At 44.5% G+C, this 23,285-nt stretch overlaps 1 protein-coding gene across 6 annotated transcripts in view; it reads left to right on the forward strand.

Annotated features, from left to right (window-relative positions):
- Graf (GTPase regulator associated with FAK) overlaps positions 1-23,285 on the forward strand; it is a 66,004-nt gene that overhangs the window by 38,533 nt on the left and 4,186 nt on the right. For 3 of the 6 annotated variants that reach the window (XM_089566988.1, XM_089566989.1, XM_089566993.1), the window contains 11 exons: positions 3,996-4,134; positions 5,328-5,367; positions 6,260-6,397; positions 7,006-7,090; positions 8,256-8,314; positions 12,303-12,408; positions 12,735-12,894; positions 13,649-13,846; positions 15,348-15,504; positions 20,903-21,022; positions 22,975-23,020. In XM_089566988.1, the coding sequence (XP_089423114.1) occupies positions 3,996-4,134; positions 5,328-5,367; positions 6,260-6,397; positions 7,006-7,090; positions 8,256-8,314; positions 12,303-12,408; positions 12,735-12,894; positions 13,649-13,846; positions 15,348-15,504; positions 20,903-21,022; positions 22,975-23,020 (1,248 nt within the window). Of the gene's footprint in view, positions 1-3,995; positions 4,135-5,327; positions 5,368-6,259; positions 6,398-7,005; positions 7,091-8,255; positions 8,315-12,302; positions 12,409-12,734; positions 12,895-13,648; positions 13,847-15,347; positions 15,505-20,902; positions 21,023-21,111; positions 21,914-22,974; positions 23,021-23,285 lie in introns of those variants that run through there. The other 3 variants (XM_089566990.1, XM_089566992.1, XM_089566991.1) reach the window with 3 other exon arrangements.

Genomic DNA, 23,285 nt, shown 5'->3' on the forward strand with positions numbered 1-23,285 from the left:
TCTCTAGGCCTGGCATGCTTCACGTCGAAACTGCTTCGAAAATGCTTTGAATATAGCCACAGTTCATCATAAAAAGGCTAACCTTGTTACCAGTTTACCATCACATAGCCAACACATTAAAATGAATGTGTAATTGATTTCTGCAAGGCATTCAACAGTGAAGTGCGCGGAGAAACAGGCGTGTTGAAAGGCTTACAAATGCGGGTCGGGTCGCTCGTGCGCCACTCCGAAACTTCGGCCAAAACATCAAGTGCTGGAACGTCGGAGGTTCTTAATAACTTAGAATCCCGTGACGTTTGCCAGTAAAGTGATCTAGCAGTCTGTTGTACTCTGCTCATGTATATCATCCATACTTTCCATGCATTATATATCTGAAGGATTTACCAGGGCTACACTAATTAGTCATAAGAATGCATGTCACAGCATAAAGCATGGATGCATGATAGGGGCACCGCTGTAGTCAGAAAATTTTACCGAAAAGATAGTCTGCTGTAAAGGCCACACCCCGTCAAAATCATGAAACAAGTGCGGCTCTTACACAACTATATACGGTATTCATCATGGTTGTCTTTAAATTTCCCCATTCGAGGTAATGGCAGCATTTCTTATATGAAAGGTTGAAGGGTGAAATTTCAGAATTGCTCATTCCTACTTCTTCCATGATAATTGTCCACTACTTTATTTAAAGAAAATCATGTAATAATTTTATTCAATTTTGCCTTGTTTTTACCATTTTTGGTGTATAGCATGTATCTATAGTAGCTGGCATAGGATCATGTAGTATTGTTAGAAGTCATTGGAACTTAAAGAACATCAAAAATTCAGCTGCAAGTACTTTTATAATGATTTAATGACCGCATTTTTGAAGAATGTCAGCAATGCCAATATTGATTGATTTATAACATCATGAGGCATTTTTGTTTGTTTAGTTATTTATTTATACAGGTACCTACTTTCGCTAGCAGGGGAAGTGCACAATAAGTTTAAACAAGCCTAGCATGCCTAACAAGCCGTAAAGAAAACAAAGCACATAAATTGACTTCACCGGTTTTTGTGTTGAAAACTGTATTGGGGCCAGTGACTATCTAGCTAAATCCTCTTTGCAAGCATTGTTACGTTTCACTTGGTATGTGTGGATGCCTAACCTAGTTTTTGTGAGGCGCCATTAATTTGTAGCAGAGTTTCTCTTATCTCAATTGCTACGACAATGTGGCGCATGCTCTCATCTATGGGGTTGTAATAGGGGGTAAATACATTCTCCCCCCGTGATCGCACTTGCTACTGAGCTCACGCCAACCATGGCAGGCCTTGCTGTGAGGGGGAACAAAGGAACGACACTCTGGCTGACACAAACAATGCATTTATTGCTGCAACATCAACAATAACGCCATCTAGCAGCAAAATACACTAAGGAATCGAGGTCGTCTGACTCACCAGCAAGGTTACAAGCAAATGTTCGCCCACGTTAGGGCAGGGGAGCAGCTCCAAGGCTGGATGAGACTAGCTAGAGGGAAAATGTTTTCACTAGGCCTCGCCTCACTGGCGGAGAGCGGAGTAGCGCATCGAAACATCTGTACACGACTGGTTCCCCAGCTAAAGAGAGAGAGAGCTGTCCCTCATGTGACGTGCAGCGGTGCATGCCGCTCATGTCGCTGCAACGCCGGCGCCCTTCCTTGTTAGTTAAAGTAACTAGAAAGGACATCATGGGGAAACAAACTCTAAAGGATATGGAAAGAGGCATGTTCCCACGCACCTTTGGTCTCCCACTTCAATTCTATGCAAGCAAGCTGTTTCGTGGCTATCAGTGGCATACAACTGACATCGTCTATAAGAAACCCAATTCATTTGAGACTTCGTAGTAAGTCAGCTTCTGAGATTAAAATAAAGGTCTAACAAAAGTTTGTGTTGAATAAAACGTATCAGCAATGCAAATCGTTTAATTCTGAAGCGGTAACTGTGGATCTTAGGTTGCTTATACAGACAAGTGTTCAGCACTGCGTGCTCTGCTGCTAACCAGTTGCTTCAGGAGTGTGATGTAGAAAATTGCTCGTGACAAGCTTGTACTAAGTGTCGACAGCTCGTTTTTGTTGTTTGGTTGCTAATTTTCTTCGGCATATTCTTCATAGTTTGTACGAAAACCTTATGAGCAACCCGCTTTGTCGTCATGGTTGCACACAGAGACGGTCATCCCAGAACGTGCCGGCAGCCTCATTCATGCTTAAAATAGTGAAACTTGATGAAAGTGGTCAAAATATGGTTGGTTTTAAAGGGACACTGAGGAGAGCACTATTAATATTTTTTTTATAGTAAAATCCGATAGTTCGGCATGTCATGGCTTTGTTGCCACTTGGCCGGCAGCGAACGATGCATTTATTTCTAAGAAATTTGGATTCGAAGTTGAAAAAGTTTTTCCCGCCGCTCTGATTCAAACTTGGGATTCGTCTATGACGACAGAGGACTAAGAGACGTGAAACATGACGTGCACATGACGTAACGCAGACTCCGTGATTTCTGGCTGCCAGCAGTGCGGCCTAGCAGCAGCCGAAAAGAAAGCTACCGCCGGCCGCACGTTGAAGGCATCTATCGGCTATTGCAGCCGTCGCTACAGTCGCTTCGATTACGTTTGCACTGGCGTTTTGCCAGCGTTACGATGGATCTCGTTCTCGAAGTCGTCAACGAAGTTCTCGCAAATAGACACCTTTAGCATACCGTGTACCTTGTTACCGCTAGCGGAATACCGGGAGCCCGCCTACCGCCGGAAAACAGGCGCTGATTTGTCCCGATGCTTCAGGAGCGCACGTAGCAGCCGGGCACGTGGCGCCATCTGGCGACATCAAGGAGATTTGCGCATGCATTGGCTGCGCCTCAGTGATGCATGGTTTCTCGGTTCCTGGTGTTGCTAGAACCATTCGTTCTAGCAACACTGTTTTGTTCTATGATCTCATCACGCTTGTACTTGCGAGTTTGGCCTGTGGCGGCGATACCTGTATTTTGGTTCTTGCTCTTTTCTACGTTACAAGAGCTTTGTTGTCAGTTTGAGTGGCGTTTTTGTAATCAGGAGCTGGTATTCTGTCGATACAAGCCAACTTCAATTTCTCCTCAGTGTCCCTTTAATAAACATACTTGTCAGCGTATTACAGCTTTGTCCACCTTGAGTGAAGTCACCTTCATTTGAAAGCTCACAGCTGACCTTTTGCAGTTGGTGATGAGGGATGTAGCATAAAGTCCAGTATTTTGCACACGCCACACAACAGAACTTAATAACTTAAAGGTGCACTGAAGAGGAATCTGAACTTGTCTTTTTGCCGCGGGAACTCGATCTACACGTTCCTAGCATTCTTAGAAACTGCGACTTATTGCCCTGTATGGCCGATTTCCCAAATTAAATCGAATTAACGGCCGGCTCCCGCCCTTTTTTTTAATTCTGCCTCGTACGGTGGGTGGAGTCGAGCAACGCGTGGAGTGCCTTTCACCCAGTCCGGTGGCGGCTTGCCACTGTCATCGGCGGAGTAATACGTAGTAGTCCGTCGTAGCAAATAGTCCGCGCGTATTTTTATTTATGCGGGCTTATTTTGCGGCTATATTATCTGTGAATGAAACTATTTATTCATGGAAACCTAAAAAACAAACGAAAGTGAAAGCAAAGCCTCCACGGAGCTGGCTGAAAGGAACTTCACGCGTTGGTCGACTCCGCCCATCGTACGAGGCAGAATTTAAAAAAAAGGGCGGGAGCCGGATGTTAATTCGATTTAATTAGGGAAATCGGCCATACAGGGCAATAAGTTGCAGTTTCTAAGAATGCTACGAACGTGTGGATCGAGTTCCCGCGGCAAAAAGACAAGTTCAGAATCCTCTTCAGTGCACCTTTAATAATGCACTTGGCATGTAGACAGCTGAGCATAAACTTTTGCAAAAAGAGTTGGTAATACCTTGTGGCAGTTATTCACAAAGCTGGGTGTGGTCCCCTTATCTTTTGTATCTTTTTTCTTTCCTAGGCGAACGAATGACAGCATAGACAAGCGGTTCTGCTTTGACCTGTCAGCATTGGACCGTCCTACTACGACGTACACATTCCAGGCACTGAGCGAAGACGACTGTAGGCAGTGGCTCAATGCCATGGACGGCAGGGAACCTGTGAGTTGCTTACCCCTTGCTTCACTCGACTGTACAAAACTGCAAGCTAAACTCCCGCCCATGTATAGATTAGGGCACAGTATATACCTCGTGACAGGAAACTGCTACAGGACAGGACGGAGGAAGAGTGAGGGTAGGACCAGTGCAGACTTGCAGCTGACCTTTATTGAAAGCAACTTTTTCATGAACAATGACAAGCACACACTTTATGCCGCGGAGCACAGAATAAAGTCAAGAACAAACGCTAAATTGGGCTACACCGTTGAAACCTTTGCTCTTTTTGTAAAAGTGCACCGAGGGCACACTAACACACATCACTACAAAATCTTACGGTCTGCGCCGCTTCAGATGCCTGTCTTTCTAGCTGTCTTCGGCACATCCAAGCGTGCATGTTCTTTCAAGCAGCGGGTACTACCCGTGCTTGAGGCTGTGTACAGCCAGACTCAAACCACAAGCACAGATCATGGGTGCCTCGTACTCGTGTAGATAATCGTTTAGGTAACGTCCAGTCTGGCCAACACAAGCTTCGCCACAACTGAAGGGAATTGTCCGCACAACGGAAGCTCATCCTCAGCTATTTCCTTGCAGATAGATTTTTACACCAGTACTAATATCAGTTTTGAATTTCTGGCATCATGTGCATCTCTAAAAAGTAAATTATGCCATTATCCTTAAGGTGTTAATTTCAAAAATCCTGGAATTTTAATATTACAGTTTCTGACTATATTGAAGTTTGTGAGACATTTTGTACATTTGGGTAAAAAAATTGGTATTTTTTTGTAGGAAACTAATAAATTGGTTTATTATTTAAGCTGAAAAATATTTGTTCTGTACCGAAATTATTAAAGTGGCACCAACTGGCCCCTGAATGTACGCTCTTAAATGCAGTATATACACCTGCCTGTCTAGATGTGTTGTTCAAGTTTGTGTTCAAGTTGTGTTCAAGCCTTAAAGCTTGAATATAAATCTTGGCAAAGTAACTCTTTTCGCAGTTATGTGCTTCATTGCACATGAACTCTACGAGCATGGCTGAGCTTACTGGGTTTGAGAGGGTGGGTGACGTCTTTCAGAGCATAATTTTCAAAACATTCGTCTTCTAAAGGCTGTTACTGAATTTTAGGCAAAGTGTTTTGCACTCGACTGCATTTGTTGTCCACCGACTATAGAGAAAACCTGGTTCTGTATACTTGCAGACAACAGCACCACCAGGAAGAGCCACAAGGCAGGAAGGATGTAAGGCTTTTTTCTTTGTTTTGTGGGGGGAAAAATGCGGCAAAAATGCTGCGGTTGCCTATGAGAACATTTTGAAGGTGGTGGGTTTTAGTTGGCAGCCTATACCCCCATAAAGACCCTGAATTATCTATTTATTGAACTTGCTATCAGTTCTGATCAAGACAAATGACAGGCTTTTCGCAACCTTGGTTCTTAATGAACCCACATATTAGGTTCTTGACTCTGAAGGCCTTTTTCTACCCTAGTTCTAGCTTAGTGGGTAAGGCATTTTGCAGCTAAGTGTTAAGAGGTCATGAGCTCAGTATTTAGCTTCATTTGGCACATTCCTCTGGGTGCGAATTATAGGATTGGCCATGAGATTATATCCCAGTGTTTAGTCAAGGTGATGATATGGTCAACATGGCTATTTGTTGCAGAATCGCAAGGTGTAGCCTTACGGTTACAAACTCGACCACTTTCAGAAGTAATAAATTTAAAGTGTGCATCTGAACCAAGTGATGGTGAATATGTAAGAAAAAAAATCCACATGGCTTGAGCTGGCTAAAAGCTCTATGTAGTTGTAACTTTTCCTTTCTTTTACCACAGATTCTTTGTTTAGTTCGGTGGGCGTAAGAGAGTCAGGTGAGATGAGGTTAGAAACTTTGCGGGGTTAAGGTGGCCACAGCCTGGCACAGGACAGGGTTAATTGGAAGGATATGGGGGAGGCCTTTGTCCTTTAGTGGGCGTAGTTAGGCTGGGGATGATGATCCTCTCTGCATGGTCATTCTGTCAAAGTTTTGCCGTTCGTGTAATTGTTGTTTTTTTCCTCCCCTATTTTCCTGGATTTGTCTTGCATGGCAGCCCCACCTGGGCTGTAGAGAAAGCCAAACGTTGTTCTGGATGTTGCTTGCAGGCTTGCTCGATGAAACTGGCTTTGCCTTTGTGCGTAGCTGCATTGAAGCTATTGAAGAAAGGGGCTTGGAAGATCAGGGCCTCTACAGAATTGTGGGTGTCAGTTCCAAGGTTGCCAAACTCACTCAGGTGGCATTTGGTAAGTTCTTCGTTTCTTTATTACATACTCTGCTGCCATTCTGTCAGCACTGTAGCTCTGTCTCTGCACCAACTTGACATCTACAGTCGGGAACCGAACCTTCTGCAATAGCAAATGGTCAAGTCGTGAACAAGCCTGACGTTATGCTGTGTTGCAACACACATTTGAGTAGTTTGACTGTGGAGATAGTGCTTGTCATAAGGGAGCCTGTGTTGCTGGCCCATGTGCTGCTTAGTACACTCGCATGACCTGCGCAGTTAATAGTTGACCAGCTTTTAGAAGGTGAGGGCTCACAGATTGTGCAGATTTTACCGAATTTTATTAGTTTTTGAAGGTCACTTTATTGGACATATAATGTGCATTTAACAAATTTCTTCTTTGCCCAAGGAAACAGTATTACCTGAGTGGTGGGAAAATAAAAGGCATATAGAGGTTTGATGGTGATGAGGGACATAAGATTGCAGGTTGATACTATGTCATTTTCGGTAACTTTCAAAAATTGTTTTGATATTAAAGTTGATTGTGAAACGTGGTACTTGTGCCAAAATTGTCAGTGACTTGACTCGTCCAGTGTCATCTTTTGTTTGTGTGAATTTATTCTTTCGCAGACCCAAAACGAACAGAGAACATTGACTTTATGAGTGAGGAGTGGGAAGTCAAGACAATAACAAGTGCCCTGAAGAACTATTTCAGGTAGGAGAGCATGCAGCATCTGTCGTGCACATTCTTCATTCTTGATGTGCACATGGCTACTTGTATGTTTTTTTCGTGACCTTCACAGGCATTGCCTGACCAGAACAGATGAGTGCTCTGTGTCTATATGTGACAGTATTTATTACCAGTGTATAAAGCATGCTTTGCGAAATTGTGGGTCACTTGACTAGTCATCTCTTGGTCATGTAGCTTAAGTTTTTGCTGATCTGTGCTCTCTAGCATTGTTTATTCTGTCATGACAGTTTTCATTTGAGTGTTGCTGCCAAAAAACAGCTCCCACTTGCAAGCTTCAGCTCATTTGTCATTCACATAATTGTAATTCTTAGCATGCAATGCCTTCAAAAGTGGTGCTTTATTGTTGCAGGTATTTTCTGTCTCATTTTCTTATTCCACCAGTAGAAGTATCCATCTTTTGACACTTAATGCTAAGAAATATTTACAAGGCTAGCTCAGACCATCTCTCTGATTCTATACTACTGTTGTGTGCATAACTGACTGAGATAGTTTGCATGAGATCTTAAAAGTAGCTTCCTAGTACTCTACTTGAGGTCAGAACTGTTCAACATGCACTGGTTTTGTCACTCGACATGGATTGCCCCATTAAAGAAACTCTTCAAATGTGCCAGATCCTCTCTTATCAAAGTCCAGATAATTAATTGAACCATGCTAAATTTCACATCACTGTGATTGCTTACTCCAATAATGATGTACTTCAAGACAGACTAGAGCTGCATTTCTGAAAAGCAAACTTAAGGGTGACATCCCTTTCTGTGTCCATCATATGCTGTGGAGACTTTACAGTATCCACATTCGTCACGGACACGCAATTTGAAGGCAGCCATAAACATTTTTACAACTTCAGGAGAACTCTTAGTGAGCTGCTTCTATGGCCTAATACATATTTATTCTAATGTTTTGTTTGTTTTTTCACCATCGCTTGTCAGTACGTTGCTCTATTTTGTCATGCTTTCCTTTGGCTTAATGCCTTGCTGTGAGCAACTGCTTAGTGGGCTTGTTCTCTTTGTTCCCCGTAAATTGCATTTGTAGCCCAAAGCAGTGCATTATTTTTTATTGCTGCGATTGTGCTCAACTTAAGCATCGTGTGAATACCCATGCAGCGAGTAATTCCTCTGCCTCCTTTCAGAAACCTGCCTGAACCACTGATGACGTTTCGTTTGCACACTGCCTTTATTAGTGCAGCGAGTAAGTTCCCCTGCCCTGCATTAACAATCCTGCCATTGGCTGCGCGGCTCACATAATGTCCCACGAAGTGGGCTGTTGCACTAAGGAGCATAACCTCTTAAGGAGCTCGACACTCATGTGTTGCTATGGGTACACATTCTCGAATGGCCAGTGCATTTGCTTTTGCCTGACACAGCATTTGGCATGGTGCCTTGCCACAGTAAAAGTCTGCACGTGTTACCACATCTGTGTTGGGACATCAAGTGTGCCCAGCACCTTTGAATGCATCTGCCAAATCCACATCTGGCCTCCAAACCTGCAATAGCACACTCCAGCTTTTCCAAATTCACTTCAGGGGCCTGAGACTCATTCTTAGTGACAGGCGTAAGAAGTTTTACCTCTGAGCTGTTAGGCCAGAAGGCATGTTTTCAGAGGAATTTGTGATAAACTGATCGATTTTGCAATGCATGTTAGCTATTGATATGAAGTTATCTGCCGTTGAATTGACATAGGCAGTTTTCCTACACGTGTCAGTAGGCACCTAAAGACAGAGGGGCGTTAAATGTGGTTGTTTGAGAATGTGGCCTTTGTAATGAAGCTCTGATCTTGGCAGCCTCTGAGTTGTGATTTTGCCCTCCTTGAATTCAATCGTGCCCAATTGGAGGTGTTTTTTGAGAGTGCCTCAGTTGCATTTTGTATAGCTTTTCCTGCTTTTACCACTGGGCTGACATCTGGTTTGTTTTGCATGACACATGTTAATGCTTCAAACTGTAAGTCTTGGCTATGTAAAGGCTGGTTCGCATGCTGTTTGCAGGCGGCTTGAAATTGCTTATAGTACTGGCTGTTGGACAATAATTCAAAATATACAGTTAATTTTGTTCTGATACATTTTCTGTCATTTGCAGCAACTTGCTCACTCATCTAAACACCAGTCACAATACTGCTTTGTTTATTAATGCATTCGTTTTCAAAATTTTCCTATGGTGTGCATTAGAAATGGGAGGAAAACACCATCGTTGGCAAGCTTGGTGCTCACAAAAGTAAGCTTTACCGAGCCTGTGAGCTAAGTGGACTGATGCTGTCATCTGCTGGGATAGGACAGAACTCGCAGAAACCAATGTCAGGTTTGCTTATTTTATCCTCCTGGCAGATGGAGGTGTCAGTCCACCTGTCTGTCCTCAGCTAATGACACCTTTCTATTTCTACCACATGAACTGGGCGTGTAGTAATACCTAATGCAGTGATATATGAAACAGTCCTCAAAACACAACCTTTGTGCAAATTTTGAGGGCAGAGAACAACTGAAGGTTATAAGAGAGAATTTTCAGTAGATGACGTGAATTCATGCATTTCTGGTTCCGGCTATTTGTGCACAGATTGTCGCGGAAGGTTATTTGGAATTAAGGCACATAATTGGTATAACCGCTGTTGTAGGTGTGTTTATAGCATTTTAAAATAAGAACGAAGCAGGTGCTCCTTACTGTTACCTAATATTTAGAAATTAGTTATCAAAATAGTATCCCAGAAAGTAAACAATAAGACTTCTCGTGCATGAAGAATTCATTGTATTGCTGACCATTACTTAACATTTAGAAATTAATGTTTGCCGATGCCTTTAATTGCTATGAAATATAGCAGCAGGTAAACATTCTGACCTTTGTGCATGAAGAATTCATTCTATGGCCCGAAGGGGCATTGTCAGATAGTGATTAGTAGTATTTTATGCTAGCGCACTGGACCATAAAAAATGCTAAACAAGCGTACATATGCTGTACCCACAGTCCCTTTATAGCATGTCATTAAGAAAAACATGGTTGTGTCTGAGATCGAACCCATGCACCTTAATCGAGAACTCAGTAGACCACTGACTGGCCCATGAACACAACCTATGGAGTAACTTCTTTATTTCTGTCGCATCACTAGGAGGCACATTGTGAATAGGAAGACAGGGAGCTCAGGGAGTATCTATGAAGGCACTCCTCCAGAATTACAAGGCAATATATTCTCTGTAATCACATATGCAGGATAGCTTAATACTGTGTCAGAGATTTCAGGTGTGAGTTAATTATGATGGTAATGTGATTAGCACTGTTTTACATCTGAAAGATTTCATTGTTTCTCATCTTGTTCGAAAGAAAAGCCTTTGTCAAAAATTAGGGGGTGGGGTAGCTTTGAAAGCAGTGCTTTCAGCGCTCTGGGTTTTGTCAAACACATCCTTGTTGGTGCATGTGTTCAGCAGACATTAAGTCTTGGGATTGCATTATAAACAGTTTGTGCCCATGCATGAGGGAGCCGATTAGCTGTGCTAAAAGAAGGCCTTTTCAATCATAGCTGCAAGCTTATGAAAGTACCGTATTTACCCAATTCCAACGCGCCCCCGATTCCAACGCGCACCCAATTTACGGCACCAAAAAAAAAAAAAATTTTTCAAGCCCCGATTCTAACGCGCGCCCAATATTGGTAATAAAAAAAAAAAACTACAAGCCCCGCTTCTAACGTGCATGTGACTTCCACGAATGAAAATAATTTGCAACCGTTTTTATATTTTAAGGGGAGATGCGGGTGAAAAAACCGCGATTTTTTTCGATAAAGTCGATTTTGTATTTTCTTGCGTTTTGTATTCCCCCAAGCCTCTTCTTTTATGTGTAAAAAAATCAAAGCCGATAATCAATGGGAAGTTAGTAAAAAATACAATTAAAGCACTCGCGGTGGCTCGCGAAAGTGCGAATTTGACCGAATTTCGGGAACGCGGCATTTCGCTCCACGGCGTCGCCCGCTCTTGAATATTCGCGGGGAAGTAGGCCTACCCATCGTCTACGAGAAGCCACTTCGGCAGCGGCGCATTCTTGATAAAAATACGAAAAAAAAGATCGTTTCCCGCCCGAGTCGAGCGTCGCGACTGGCCCTTCAAATCACGTGGTACGATCGGAGCCGTTCCATTGGCTACGAGCATTCCACCGCACGGTCGGGCGCAGACGCTCTTTCTTCGTTCTGCCGCCACCGAGACGTGAACCAACGCTTCTGCCCGGGTTTTTCTCCTATCTCCGCTATGGATGTGACTGAGAAACGAGATTTTCGCTCACGCAATTTCCTGACAAAGCATCAGTATAAAGGAAGACGCCCCAAGCGCAAGCGGAGAGCTCCGGTTATGGGAGGTTCGTCTGCTGCTAGGCGTAACTGCGGCAACGGCGATGCTTCTTGCGGAGCATCGATGACTTCGTCAGTGCGTCTGAGCGAAAGATAAAGATCTTCGACTGTAAAAACGGGCGCGGGAGCGCTGTTATCTGTGAGATCGGCATGATGCACGACCTCGTCAGCGGCGCGGCGTGCCCCGCCTGCGGACGATGTAATCTCTGTCAGAGAGTCGGCCGCAAAACAGAAAGGAGTCTCATCGTTTTTGGAACTTTACCGCCGAAATGACGCGTTTCCGATAACCGTTGTTTCATCAACATATTCTTCGATCCGCGTATCTTGATCGTGCAACGGCAGTGATGAGGCGTCCGCCCGCGGCAGTGCACGGGATACCGCGGCAGTGCACGGGATACCGTCGCCGTGAACGCGGTCTGTGGTCGCTGAGCACGCGACCAATGACAAGCGCCACACCGGTTGAAAACGGCTCCTGCGACGCAGAAAACGACGAGCAAACGTGCTCCCATGTTTCCAGCAGTTAGTGAGCTCCCACATCGTATAATGGCGATGACGATGGGCAGCTATGGGGCAGTTTCGGTTTTCACTCGAATCCAACGCGCATGCGATTTTGAGACGTATTTTCCCCGAAAAAAGGTGCGCGTTGGAATTGGGTAAATACGGTATATAACACATTTAGTGGTTTGACATAATGAGCATAAGGGCAGGAACCACTGTGTACGAATTCATTGGTGTCTGTTATGGGAACAACGAGCATTATAAATCGGAGTACATTGTTGAATGATCTCTGGTATAATATAGACCGTGTTCTGCTTGGAGGTGTCACCCATGACATGTCATTCATTTAATCGTGGGGTTTCAGAGCAAGAGAACAAGGTCAAGCGGACAGCAGCCATTGAAGAGCTCATCAGTCAGCTTCCCACTGATAACCAGCGTATGGCCGCCCTGTTGATACGGCACTTGCAGAAGTAAGCCTTAATGGTTCTTTCAGTTTCCACTTTGCTTTTGACACTTTGTCCACCTTGGGAATACAAACTAGGGGCTGACACAATTAGAACACAAGAATGTAAGAATAATAAGAGAGCTTGATGTAGGTTGCACGTTGATGCATCAGAAAGGTGATAATGGCATAACTTATGTTCAGCGTAATTAATGCGAGCCCCTGCATGGTAACTTTCAAGCCGATTCATAGACAACTTGTTCTTATGTTGTCTATGACTGTGTAGGAAACAAATGATATCAGACATTATTACCTTCATGTTGTGCAAACGTTGATGCACCAATGTGTTTTCAGGGTCTCCAATTATGCATCATCGAACCTGATGACCGTGTCTAATTTGGGCGTTTGCTTTGGTCCGACGTTGCTTCGCCCAGAAGAGGAAACCATGGCAGCCATCATGGACATAAAATTCTGCAATGTGGTTGTCGAGATCCTGATAGAGAACTGTGATAAGGTAAATATTACAAAAAAAAAAGCTGTGTAAATTTTACCTAAAGCTTCAGATTCAGTTCACTAGAACATTGTGTGTTTCTTGCGTGCATGATATGCTAACCACTAGAAACTTGTGAAATTTAAGGACCAGTGGTTATCTTGCTTTCGCATTACGTGCCCTGCCCAAGCCCATTCTCCCTGATTTCGACTAGGATGCCATTAACCCGCGTTTGTTCCCTCACCCACTCTGCCCACTTCCGATCTCCCTACGTTACGCCTACCATTTTTGTTTCCATCGCTCGCTGCGTTTTCCTCAACTTAAGCTTTATACATCGCTTTTCTTTTAGCCAGAGGCACATTTGCAAACTATGACATACTGTTCTGGATACATGAAGTACTACCACAAGTATTAGGGGTTACTGTCACTGTGAGCTTTGAGTTACTTTGTGTAGAAGCAGCACTTATGTGATGCGTGCGATAACTGAGTCAAAATTAGTGAGGGTATTGAAAGCTTTTGTGCAGCGTTGATGTACAGGGGTCTGTCAGTACGTATTGAATGGCTGTTAGCTGACTATCCTCAGATCTGGTGGCACCCATACTGGGCAACAGGATGGCTTGATCGATTATTTTTTGCGTGCAGAATACTGGGACATTCCTTGATTGGATTTACTGCTTGCATTCATTTTAGCTAGTACTTGGTGCCTGTCTACAGCATGATAGAATCCTTCTTTTCCTCTCCTTTGTGTTTACTCGTGGAATATTGTTCGATGGTGCAGATTTTCAAAGCCTTCCCACAAAAAGAAGAGGTGAAAGCGGCAACCGGAGGGTCTCGGTCACTAGATGCCGTGCAGGGAACACAGTCTTCAGAGGTGACGCTGAGGGAGCGGCCGCCTGTGACGCACCTTTTCTCACCTGCGCTCAGTGCAGATGGTCCGGGCTACACCCCGTCCGTCTCTGAGCTGGTGAGTAAACTGGTGAGGCTGTTAAAAGCTCAATGGCCTTATCGCTTTGGCTGTGTGGTCGGAGCGAAGGCCAGTGGAGTATGTGCAGTATTGCGGAGGAGGGTTAAGCATTCTTTTAATCCTTGCTGTTTTTGAGCAGCTGTGGGTTAGTGGGTTTCACTTCTACGAGGCTTGAAATTTTAATTTTATTCATGACACTTCTGACTCCCCAGGAAATCAATTTAGGGTGGTTTTTAGCTATGGGGGGAAAGGAATTACGGAAAGGGAAACTGCTGTTCGTCACACTCCTCTCAATTCTACTTATATGGGGTGTACTACTTCTGTTGTTTTTTTTAAAAGACAAAGCTGATGTTTGAGAACCCAGGGTTGATTTAGATTGGTTCACTGCTGACTTGTGTTGAAGCTGTAATAGCTCATGTGTCATGCAAAAAAAAAAAAAACCTTAAATGCTGTTTTGCATAATTGGTGTGCACCCGGTATTTTTTTTCATTATGTGTAGTTTAGTTTGAGTATCATGGAGGTTCAATACCTGTTAGCCTTTTGTTTCAAAGATACTCATGTCTGATCCCTGCCGCGGCGGTCGAAATTCTAGAGGCCCGTGTACTGTGTGATGTCAGTGCAAGTTAAAGAACTCCAGGTGGTCGAAATTTCTGGAGCCCTCCACTATGGCGTCCCTCATAGCCTGAGTCTCTTTAAGACCCCCCAAAAACCAAACCAAACCGTACTCAAGTCTAGTCACAACTGCACGTCTTTGAACACTGGTTCCTCTGCCCTGATCAACATGTGCTTCACGTATTTCAAACAAGATTGCTTGCTAGCACGGACTTTTTGCTAAATTTGCTAAAACCCTTAAGCAAAAATAAATTCAGATGGTTTGCAGGCTCAGTAAAGTAGCATACCTGCATAAATGTGAAACAGCCAGCAGCAAATTAACGAAACTGTGCCAACATGCCACCAGGCAGGCTGCACTCAGCAAACTTCATCAAGAATGCCAAGAATAAGAGCGGCCATCAGAAATGTTTTATCATTTGTTGTTATTTAATGTATTATTAATGAATTTCATAGCAAGCTCTTAGCTTTGTTTTTAATCACTGCTACATTTACTTGGCTATAGACTGCATGTCTGTGCATTTTGCTGCTCTCTTTGTGTGTTTCTGGGATAAAAGATTAGCAGTGTCCATTGCATGCCCACAAACGGGCTGCATTGCCCGTCTTGGTCACAAATGTAACTGATCTGCATTCAACTGCCATGCTTGAAAACCATCCCCAATTCGAAGGCACTCTCTGATTCATCCTCCTTTTATTTTATTTTTTAGCTGAAGTAAATGTTTTGTCGTTGACATTTTCAAAGGTGCATTTTTATTTTCTTCTTTGGGAAGTGAAGGGGGGGGGGGGGGGTTATTCCATATCACGCTAAATGCAGAATTCCTTCCCTTTTTTGTCTAGGCTAAATTATAGATGGTCTGATAATTTTCCCCCTTTCAACCTTGCTCTAATGGGCTATCACTTTCAGCAACGTGCTTACACGGGGAGGCCCTACACCCAGTCGCACGTGGAGGCCAAGCGGTATGGTTCGGTCGCCGCTGCCTGCCAAGCGATCCGTGCCAGCCAGATGCCGACTCTTCCGTCCCATCCGGCCACCGTCACTGGTTACAACTCTTCCCGGCCAGGTGCGTCACGGCATCACCAGCTCCCACTGGGTTTTTTTTTGCAGCTGTGGGCAGTGTTTTCTTTATTAGGCATGAAAGGGAAGAAATGATCAGTCTGGTGATCATTTGGTTAGTGTTTGGACCAATGTCTCATTTTTACCTAAAACGGCAATGTTGGAAGTGATGGATAAATGAAACACAGGCAGCGACATGACTGTGCAATTTGATGCCAGGTCATTGTGATGTGATATGCAAGGACAGGCAGCTGCAATTGGCCAAGGATGCTTGATTGCTTTCTTGGAGTGCTGCTTCGTCTGTCACACCTCTGTTGCGTAAAGAGCAAATATTGCAACAAAACAAAAGTAGACCAGCTTGTCCAGCTTCCATTTCTTTGTCATGTAATGTCTTCAAAAGTCTTCTAGTCTACTATGCCCAACTTCGAGTATATTAGGTTGATGTGTGGGTGATCGTTCTTACTACAGTCGAACCTCGATGTAACGAACCTCAATGTAACGAAATTCGCGATGTAACGCATTTTTTTCATTTCCCAATCACTTCCCCATTGAAAACCATGTATTTTTTTTCGCGATTTAACGAAGTAATTTTGCTCCGCACTTTCGATGTAACGAAGTCCTTGCGCATCGCATGCATGTGCCAGGAGCTACCTTGACAATCGAATGAGAGCTAAAAGTTTAGCCGAGACGAAACGCAGTTTGTATTTGCCCTTTTACGCGCCAATTTTGCCGGCAGTGTGCGAGAACGTACCGCCGCGCCATCTGTCGTGCGCATACAAAGCCCGCGGCATGGAAGTTTCAAGACGCGCCGCGCCATGACGCCACTGGCGAGCTGTAGACTCTGAACGTGAAAGCGCAAACTGGAATTTTCTTGCAGCGTCCGTTCGTTTTTTTTTTTTTTTTTGCGTGCGATGTCCTCGTAGACAACAACAAAAAAAAGTCTTCAGTGTTGACAAACTCGTGGAGCTATACTCCGTTTCATACATAGCTGTCAACGCTGCCAAAGGTACGAAAGTAGTCCTCTGCAAAAAAGAAGCAAAATGTATCCGTCCGCCTCGCGTCGGGGCTGAGTGGTACGAAGCGCGCGCCTGTGTGTTCATTTTACAAGATGCCAAGGTTCGACTCCCGGCTTTTGCTGTTTTTTTTTCACTTTTTTTTTTTATTTTTATTAAAATAATCATTAGGTAGAAAGTCGAAACTGTCAAACTCTAATGCCTACCTTGAAAAACACAGCGCTCTTTACTTGCTTCGAAGGGAAAAGGCACTGTATTGTATTGGCGACGGACGTGATTGCGAAGTGCTTTTCTCGGGCAATGAGCGACTTTTTAGCATGCGGCACACAAGGTGATCTTATTCCAGCAGAGAGACCTTCTTTCTTGAACCTCGCAACTGTCCGAGGGCTCACCCCGGTCACCTCGCCCACAGTTTCGAGAACATCACGCGCAGTCTTCTCCGGGAAGCGCTTCCTTACGCTACAGTAAACGTTGACGATCACCTGCTTGCAGTCTTTCGAAATTTTCGGAGGCTTCAGCTTGGAGAATATGCGAGCAGGAGATGTTTTTAAAGCCGCAGTGGGCGAAGAAAACAAGCGAGTAGGAGATAGCGGTGCCATTTTCGCATTCTCGGAAACCGAAAGACGAAAGCAGACGACATCGCCGGCCGGCCTAGCTGCGAAAACCTGATACAGGAGGAGCCGAAAAAAACCCAGAAAACTAAGGCACTCTGTTTTGAAGAACATTAAAGAAAAAGCAATCTTTCTGCAAAATAAAACACCATTATCATTATACTGCAATATTAACCAATAATAACTTTAATTTTGAGTTCTTTACTCTTTTCACTTTTGACGCACTACATTACGATGCGGACGAGGAGCGCGAACAGGCGCCGTAGCCTTGGCTGCGTTGACAGCTATGTATGAAACGGAGTATAGTGTGGTCGTACCTTTAAAACGGGTGAGCGGCGAAAAAAAAAAAAACGTGCCCTGGCAGAGGAGGCGAGAGGCGAAGGGGGTAGAGGGGAGGCGTGGCGTGGGAGGCGCACGCGGTGCATTCTGGGTGGGCGGCTTCGGCGCGCTCTCGGCGCGGCCCGCGCGAAATGCAGCCGGTAGCCGCCGAACACGCTGGCGATCGGGCGCCGCTGTTTCGCGAACGTGACGTCGCCGTGCCGCGCGCGCACGCGCGCTCGCGCTACGTCGGAGTATAACCGCGCCGCGAGCACAATCCCACCGCGCCGGCGTGAGCGATGCGAACATTTTTCTTTATTTTTCTCTGATGCGTCCCCAGCTGCAAATGTTCAATGCTGATGATGATGATACCAGTAGCGACATCTTGTGGCTGCTTTCAGTACTAGGCGCTGCGCTCGTTCTTTTGCTATGCGCACGCGGAGAAAAATGATGCTGTCGCGGTGTTTGCTATCACTCATTATGCTCCTGATGTAGAAAAAAACATCCGGTGCCCTTGTTAGCGATACTATTACTCGATTTTCTTGTGTATTTCCTCAATAAGTGATTTACAAGTTCCCATCAACAAGCAGTGTTCCTGAACCAGTTATACTTTATTTTGACAGCTGAAACATGGGAACCTCGACGTAACGAAATTCGCGATGTAACGAAATTTTCGGCTGCAAGTAGGACTTCGTTATATCGAGGTTCAACTGTAATATATGTAATATATGGCTAGGTAATATGATCAGTGCCGGTCTTTGTGCGCTCTTACCTTGTTTATGTAATGTGCCCAAAACTTCTAGTAGGGTCTTTTTTTTCCTTCTCTAACTTGCAGTCCGTGAAGTGAATGAAGCAACACAAAAATGAGATTTGTTTACTTGGCTAGAGCTCCAGCAGCATTGCTTTTGTGCATACAACTTTTTTTTTAGGCATTTCATTATTTTCTGCAGCTAGCTTGCTTTCATTGGCTTGTAGGCATTGCTGACTGTGGGCATGGCTGGCTGTAGACATCTCAAAGCTACTGCGTGTTACCACTTTCTTTTTTCACTTTTTTTTTTGTTGAAGAACTGCAGTATTGGTGATTACAGCAGGCATTTTATGGTTTTATGCATTTCTGTCTACATACCCAAGCTTTTCGCTCAGTAAAAGTCCACGTAATGCACAGACCTGAATTTAATGCAGTGTGCAATCTTGTGACAGCATAACGAGCAAACGCCGCATCAACATAAAATGTGACTTGGAAAACTGCAGGAAAGCATTTGTACTTGCACTACGATCCACATTTGTTCACTGTAATCAGCACTGCTCTATTCGAAAGGGACGTTTTTCAATTGCTATGCCCCTGGGTAGTCGCTGTGCAAACCATCCAGAGTGTTGAAAATACCACGCTGTATGGAAGTGCGGGCAACGGCACTTTGGGATGTCCATAATCCACGCCCATATTGAATATCACTGAATAGCCGATCTTATATCACTCATAACAACCTGTTCACGGGACTGTGAGCAGACTGCCCACCGTGGCAGGTGGCAATTAAATTAATGATTGGTCGCTCGGGAAGAACGACCTGGGCAACACAAGGCTCACTGCTGGGAACACCTGCCATTGCAAGGCAGTGGCACATAGCTTAACCACTGTACCAGGAGTGGTATGACGATTCCCTGGGATCTATGAATGTAAAGTAGAAAATGACCTTCTGCGTATATGGGAATCAACCCATTGCGCTGTCGCATCATACCCTTAAGGCAGAGCTTAAGTGTCTGCTCCAATGTTTTTTTTCTTTGCGCAGAAATGACAATTCAAAACTGGTAGGATCGACCTATATGTAGAATTGACCTGTTTGCAGAGTTTGAGGTAGATTCAGCCAAGCTGGGTAGCACACGCCCCATGCTAGTGCCCGTTGCCATCGTAATGCATTGAGCTCCATGTAGCAAACAAAAAAGATTGTCAATTCATATGATGCAAATCGAATCCACAAATTAAAATTCGAGCTGTGTGCTATGTACTGGGCTCCTGGTGGTCACTCTCCCTGACAAACGGGCAAGTAGCACATGAGCAAACTTCCGCTAATTTTCAGAGCATGCGTCACACTGAACTCCGAAACTACATGACTATTGTCAGCTTTCGGTTTGCTGCTTAACAAGCTAGTCATCTGGGCTGCACGAGAGTGTGGAAGGCATGGAAGCCACACTATTCTGTCGCCTGTGATCTCCACTTGCCTCCAACTGCTGCCCTTGCAACCGTGTCATTGCTGATCTATTGCTTTGAGCTGCCAAAGCACTCGAGAAAAGTTTGCGACTGTTCGAGAAGTACCGTATTTACTCGAATCTAGGCCGGCCACGATTCTAAGCCGAGACCCGAAAGTTGAAGGCCACAGAAAAAAAAAAAAACTTACCTCGATTGTAGGCAGGCCGAAAAAACAACTGCGAACAAGAGGTACAGCACGCAAACGACATTTATTGCCAGGAACCCGCTCAGGCTGATCCTGGGCTGGCGTTTGGGCGAGGAGACATATGCAACGCCAGCCCGGGATCAGCCGCCGAAGTCCCGCCCGGCTTGAAGATTTGACGACTGCTCTGCAGCGAGTATAACTTTCCGCTTGAAGGCGGCACTATAATGGCACTGCCTGTTTGGTGCCATGGTGTTGGTGATAAAAACCATGCACGAAAACTTCACTGCTGCGAATGTGCTCACGCCACCGCACGAGAACAGAACAAGGCCAAAATGGCAGCCAGTGCTCATGTGTGCTTTGATCAGTATCGGCTACGGATAGCAGCGGCTACAGTGCTGTCTTTCGTTGGCGTTTTGTGGGGGTGCCACCTGCGTGCTACATTTATTCGTATTTTACGAATACGAAACCTCGAAACGAAATCCTCGAATCTAAGCCGACATAAGAGTTCTACATCTCGTTTTTCTGAAAAAACTATTGGCCTAGATTCGAATAAATACGGTACATGAAGAAAGTGTGAGCAAGGATCGAATCATGAGAAACTACATATCGAAGAGCACACACTAAGAATGTACTATCCATTTTTTTTTAATTAGCTAGAGCTGCAGGGAGGGTGGGGTGCTTCAACTTGTATAACTAAAATGGACTTTTCAGCCAGGAGTTTGGGGGCTGGATTTATACATGGCACTATGAACTACCTAATATCAAGTGGAAAGAAAGATGAATTTGAATGAAAGTGAACATCTTTGATATTGTTCTTGGGAAATATGTAGTTTAGACTGTTGTTTTAGACAGGTATCCTATTTCCGAATTGTTAGTTTTGCAGCGCAAAATCTGCACAAACATAAAACGCATGGAATTTAAACTTGAGGTATGACTTGGTAGTAGCACTTTTTGAACCGTGAATAAAGCTGGCTACAGAGTTGAGCTAGATGTTGGAGCTTGTTCTGTCGGAGAGTCGAGGGTCTTTCTCTGTTTCTCTCTCTCTCTCTGTTCGTCTCCCCGCTGTGCTGCAGCTCCCACCAGAGGCTATGGGCCCAGGGACAATAGTCACAACGTGAACTCCAACAGCAGCAGCACAGAGTCCCTGAGCTCGCGTTCAAATGCTTCCTTCAGCCACCACTCACCAGTGCCCGGTGAGTTCCACACACAGACAACAAACACGCACTCACATTGCGTTTGGAGCCCCTCCTTTGCTCGACTTTTTCTTTTTTTTTCTTTTTAGCATGAAACTCGGACTTGACTTTCCAGAGCTTCAGAGAAACACATTTACAAAGCAAGAGTCAGTTCTCGGAAATATAGTACTAATATGTGGCAGGCTTAGTTGATGCATGTCAGTAATTTCAGAAAACTGCACAAATGGATGAGAACACTGCGTGTCTGCGCTATGTGCTTGTGCCTTTCTCATCACACCATCCTCGTTTTCTCACTCTGTTTTTCGAAATTCTCGCAAGTCCTGTGAAAGAAAAATTCTTGGTGCCCTTTTAGGATCACCAGAACCGCACCGAAGAATGTTCCAAGCTTAAGCTGGTGGCCTGTAAAGTAAAAGGTCACTTGTGATGAATGGTCTATTCTTGAATTGTAAGCAGTACAGCAGCAGCAGGTGTGGCGCAACACTTGGCGACAAGTTACCAACCATTTTGTACTTTCAACAAGATAGAGCGCACTTTTTTTTTTTTTCCATATATACATATATGCTGGCATTTACTATACAGTGCAGCATGGCATGGCAAAATGCTTCGTAGCCATAAAGCACATATTTGTGTGTTTCCCTACTGCAGCAACAAATATGGCAAAAGTTTTTGTCTAGCCTTGCATGCGCGTGTGTGCATGCGTGCATGTATGTGTGTGTGTGTTTATTTGCTTTTGCAGCTACTATTAGTTTGCCCTTTAAGCTGCTCATTAAACAGTAGGTTGCTACTCTGTGTTATGATTATTTGTGGAACTATAGCAGCTGCTCCAGTGCAGCAAAACCTTGTTAGTTTGAACTTCAAGGGGGTGGGGAAAATGTCCATATTATTAGAATGTCAAATTATGTAATGCCCCCCCCCCCCCCCCCCCACCCCCCAAAAAAAAGAAAATTTGCCAAAAAACTGCTCACGTGAAAGTAAAATTTATTTACTGAAAGCCCGGGTAATCATCTTCTCTTTCTGAAATTAAAACTGCCTGACAACATCAATTTCTCACAGTCCCATCAGATGCTTTAATTGGTGCATGCTGTCAGGATTGTCGGATGCAGAACTGCTTCATAACGGCAAGCGTCTCCACGGCTTCTTTCAGTGTGCGACACAACGCAGTAGCACCGGAGCTTTGTCACTTATGACATCGCTCATGTCACTTGAGTAGTCTTCACCACACAAAGGCGAACAGCTTGTGATGAGCACGGAGTTTCAACGTGCTGCAGAACAGAAATGCCACATGTATGGAAGTGAGGGAAGCACACATCGGCGCCAGAGCGGCAAGATGCCTTCAAAAAACAAAACAAAAGATCAGCAACAAGGCAGTCATTTTTCTAAACGGCATGCATCTAATAGGCTCAGCTGGCTGGTGGCAAAGCCCTGAAAATAAAACTGTGCAACCAGGCTCTGCCTATCAACAGTGGCCTGCCAGTTGTCAGCATGCCTGCTGGCACGGTAAACAATGTAATATGCAGATCAGGCCTCATGACAATATCTAGACGATCGCTTGCTGTGCCTGTCATACCTCGACACTGCGCCACTTGGGGAGCCCGTCTGAATTAACTGAAGCCAGCCGCTAAATGTCTTAATAAACGAGCTTCCAATGCCGTAGACTTACATGGGTGTTTGGTGGGACTCCGGTGGCAGGCCGAATTATTCAAATTTCCCAATTAGCAAGTTCGAATTAACGAAGGTATACTCTAGTTATAAATGTACAGCTTGCATTTGCATCTGCTGGAGTACGATGCAGTTTTTGCATTTTATGAGGTGGGTAATCATCCCATGCATGTTCAAAGCGTAATTGCCTGGGGCTCATTTTGCTAGTCGGTATCAGAAGTTTGTTGTCCCATTCAGATATCATCAAGTATGTTTCAGCCTCCACCTTTTACTTTTTTTTATTCTTGTTGCAGCTACAAAAGAATATCACTCATCATCTCGCATCCTAGATGCCTCAAAGTAAGTAAAATTGTTTCCACGTGCACAGTGCTTTAAAATGTACATTTGTCGAGCCAGCCGCACTGTTCTGGCATTCTTCTCGGGTGTAGCTCAGCAGGATAGAAGAATTAAGCCTTTGCAGAAGGGCCAAAAAGCCATAGTGGAGAAAACAGAAGAGGCATGACTTCAAAGAGCTGAAGAGAGAAAAGCCACTCAAAAAATTCAAGTGAAGAGACATGGCGAACGGGGAGCGAATTTCATGGGAATTGCACTGAATAAATAAAAT

The sequence above is a fragment of the Amblyomma mixtum genome, chromosome 1, assembly GCF_055824585.1.
Source record: "Amblyomma mixtum isolate Tamu chromosome 1, ASM5582458v1, whole genome shotgun sequence".
Classification (NCBI taxonomy): Eukaryota; Metazoa; Arthropoda; class Arachnida; order Ixodida; family Ixodidae; genus Amblyomma; species Amblyomma mixtum.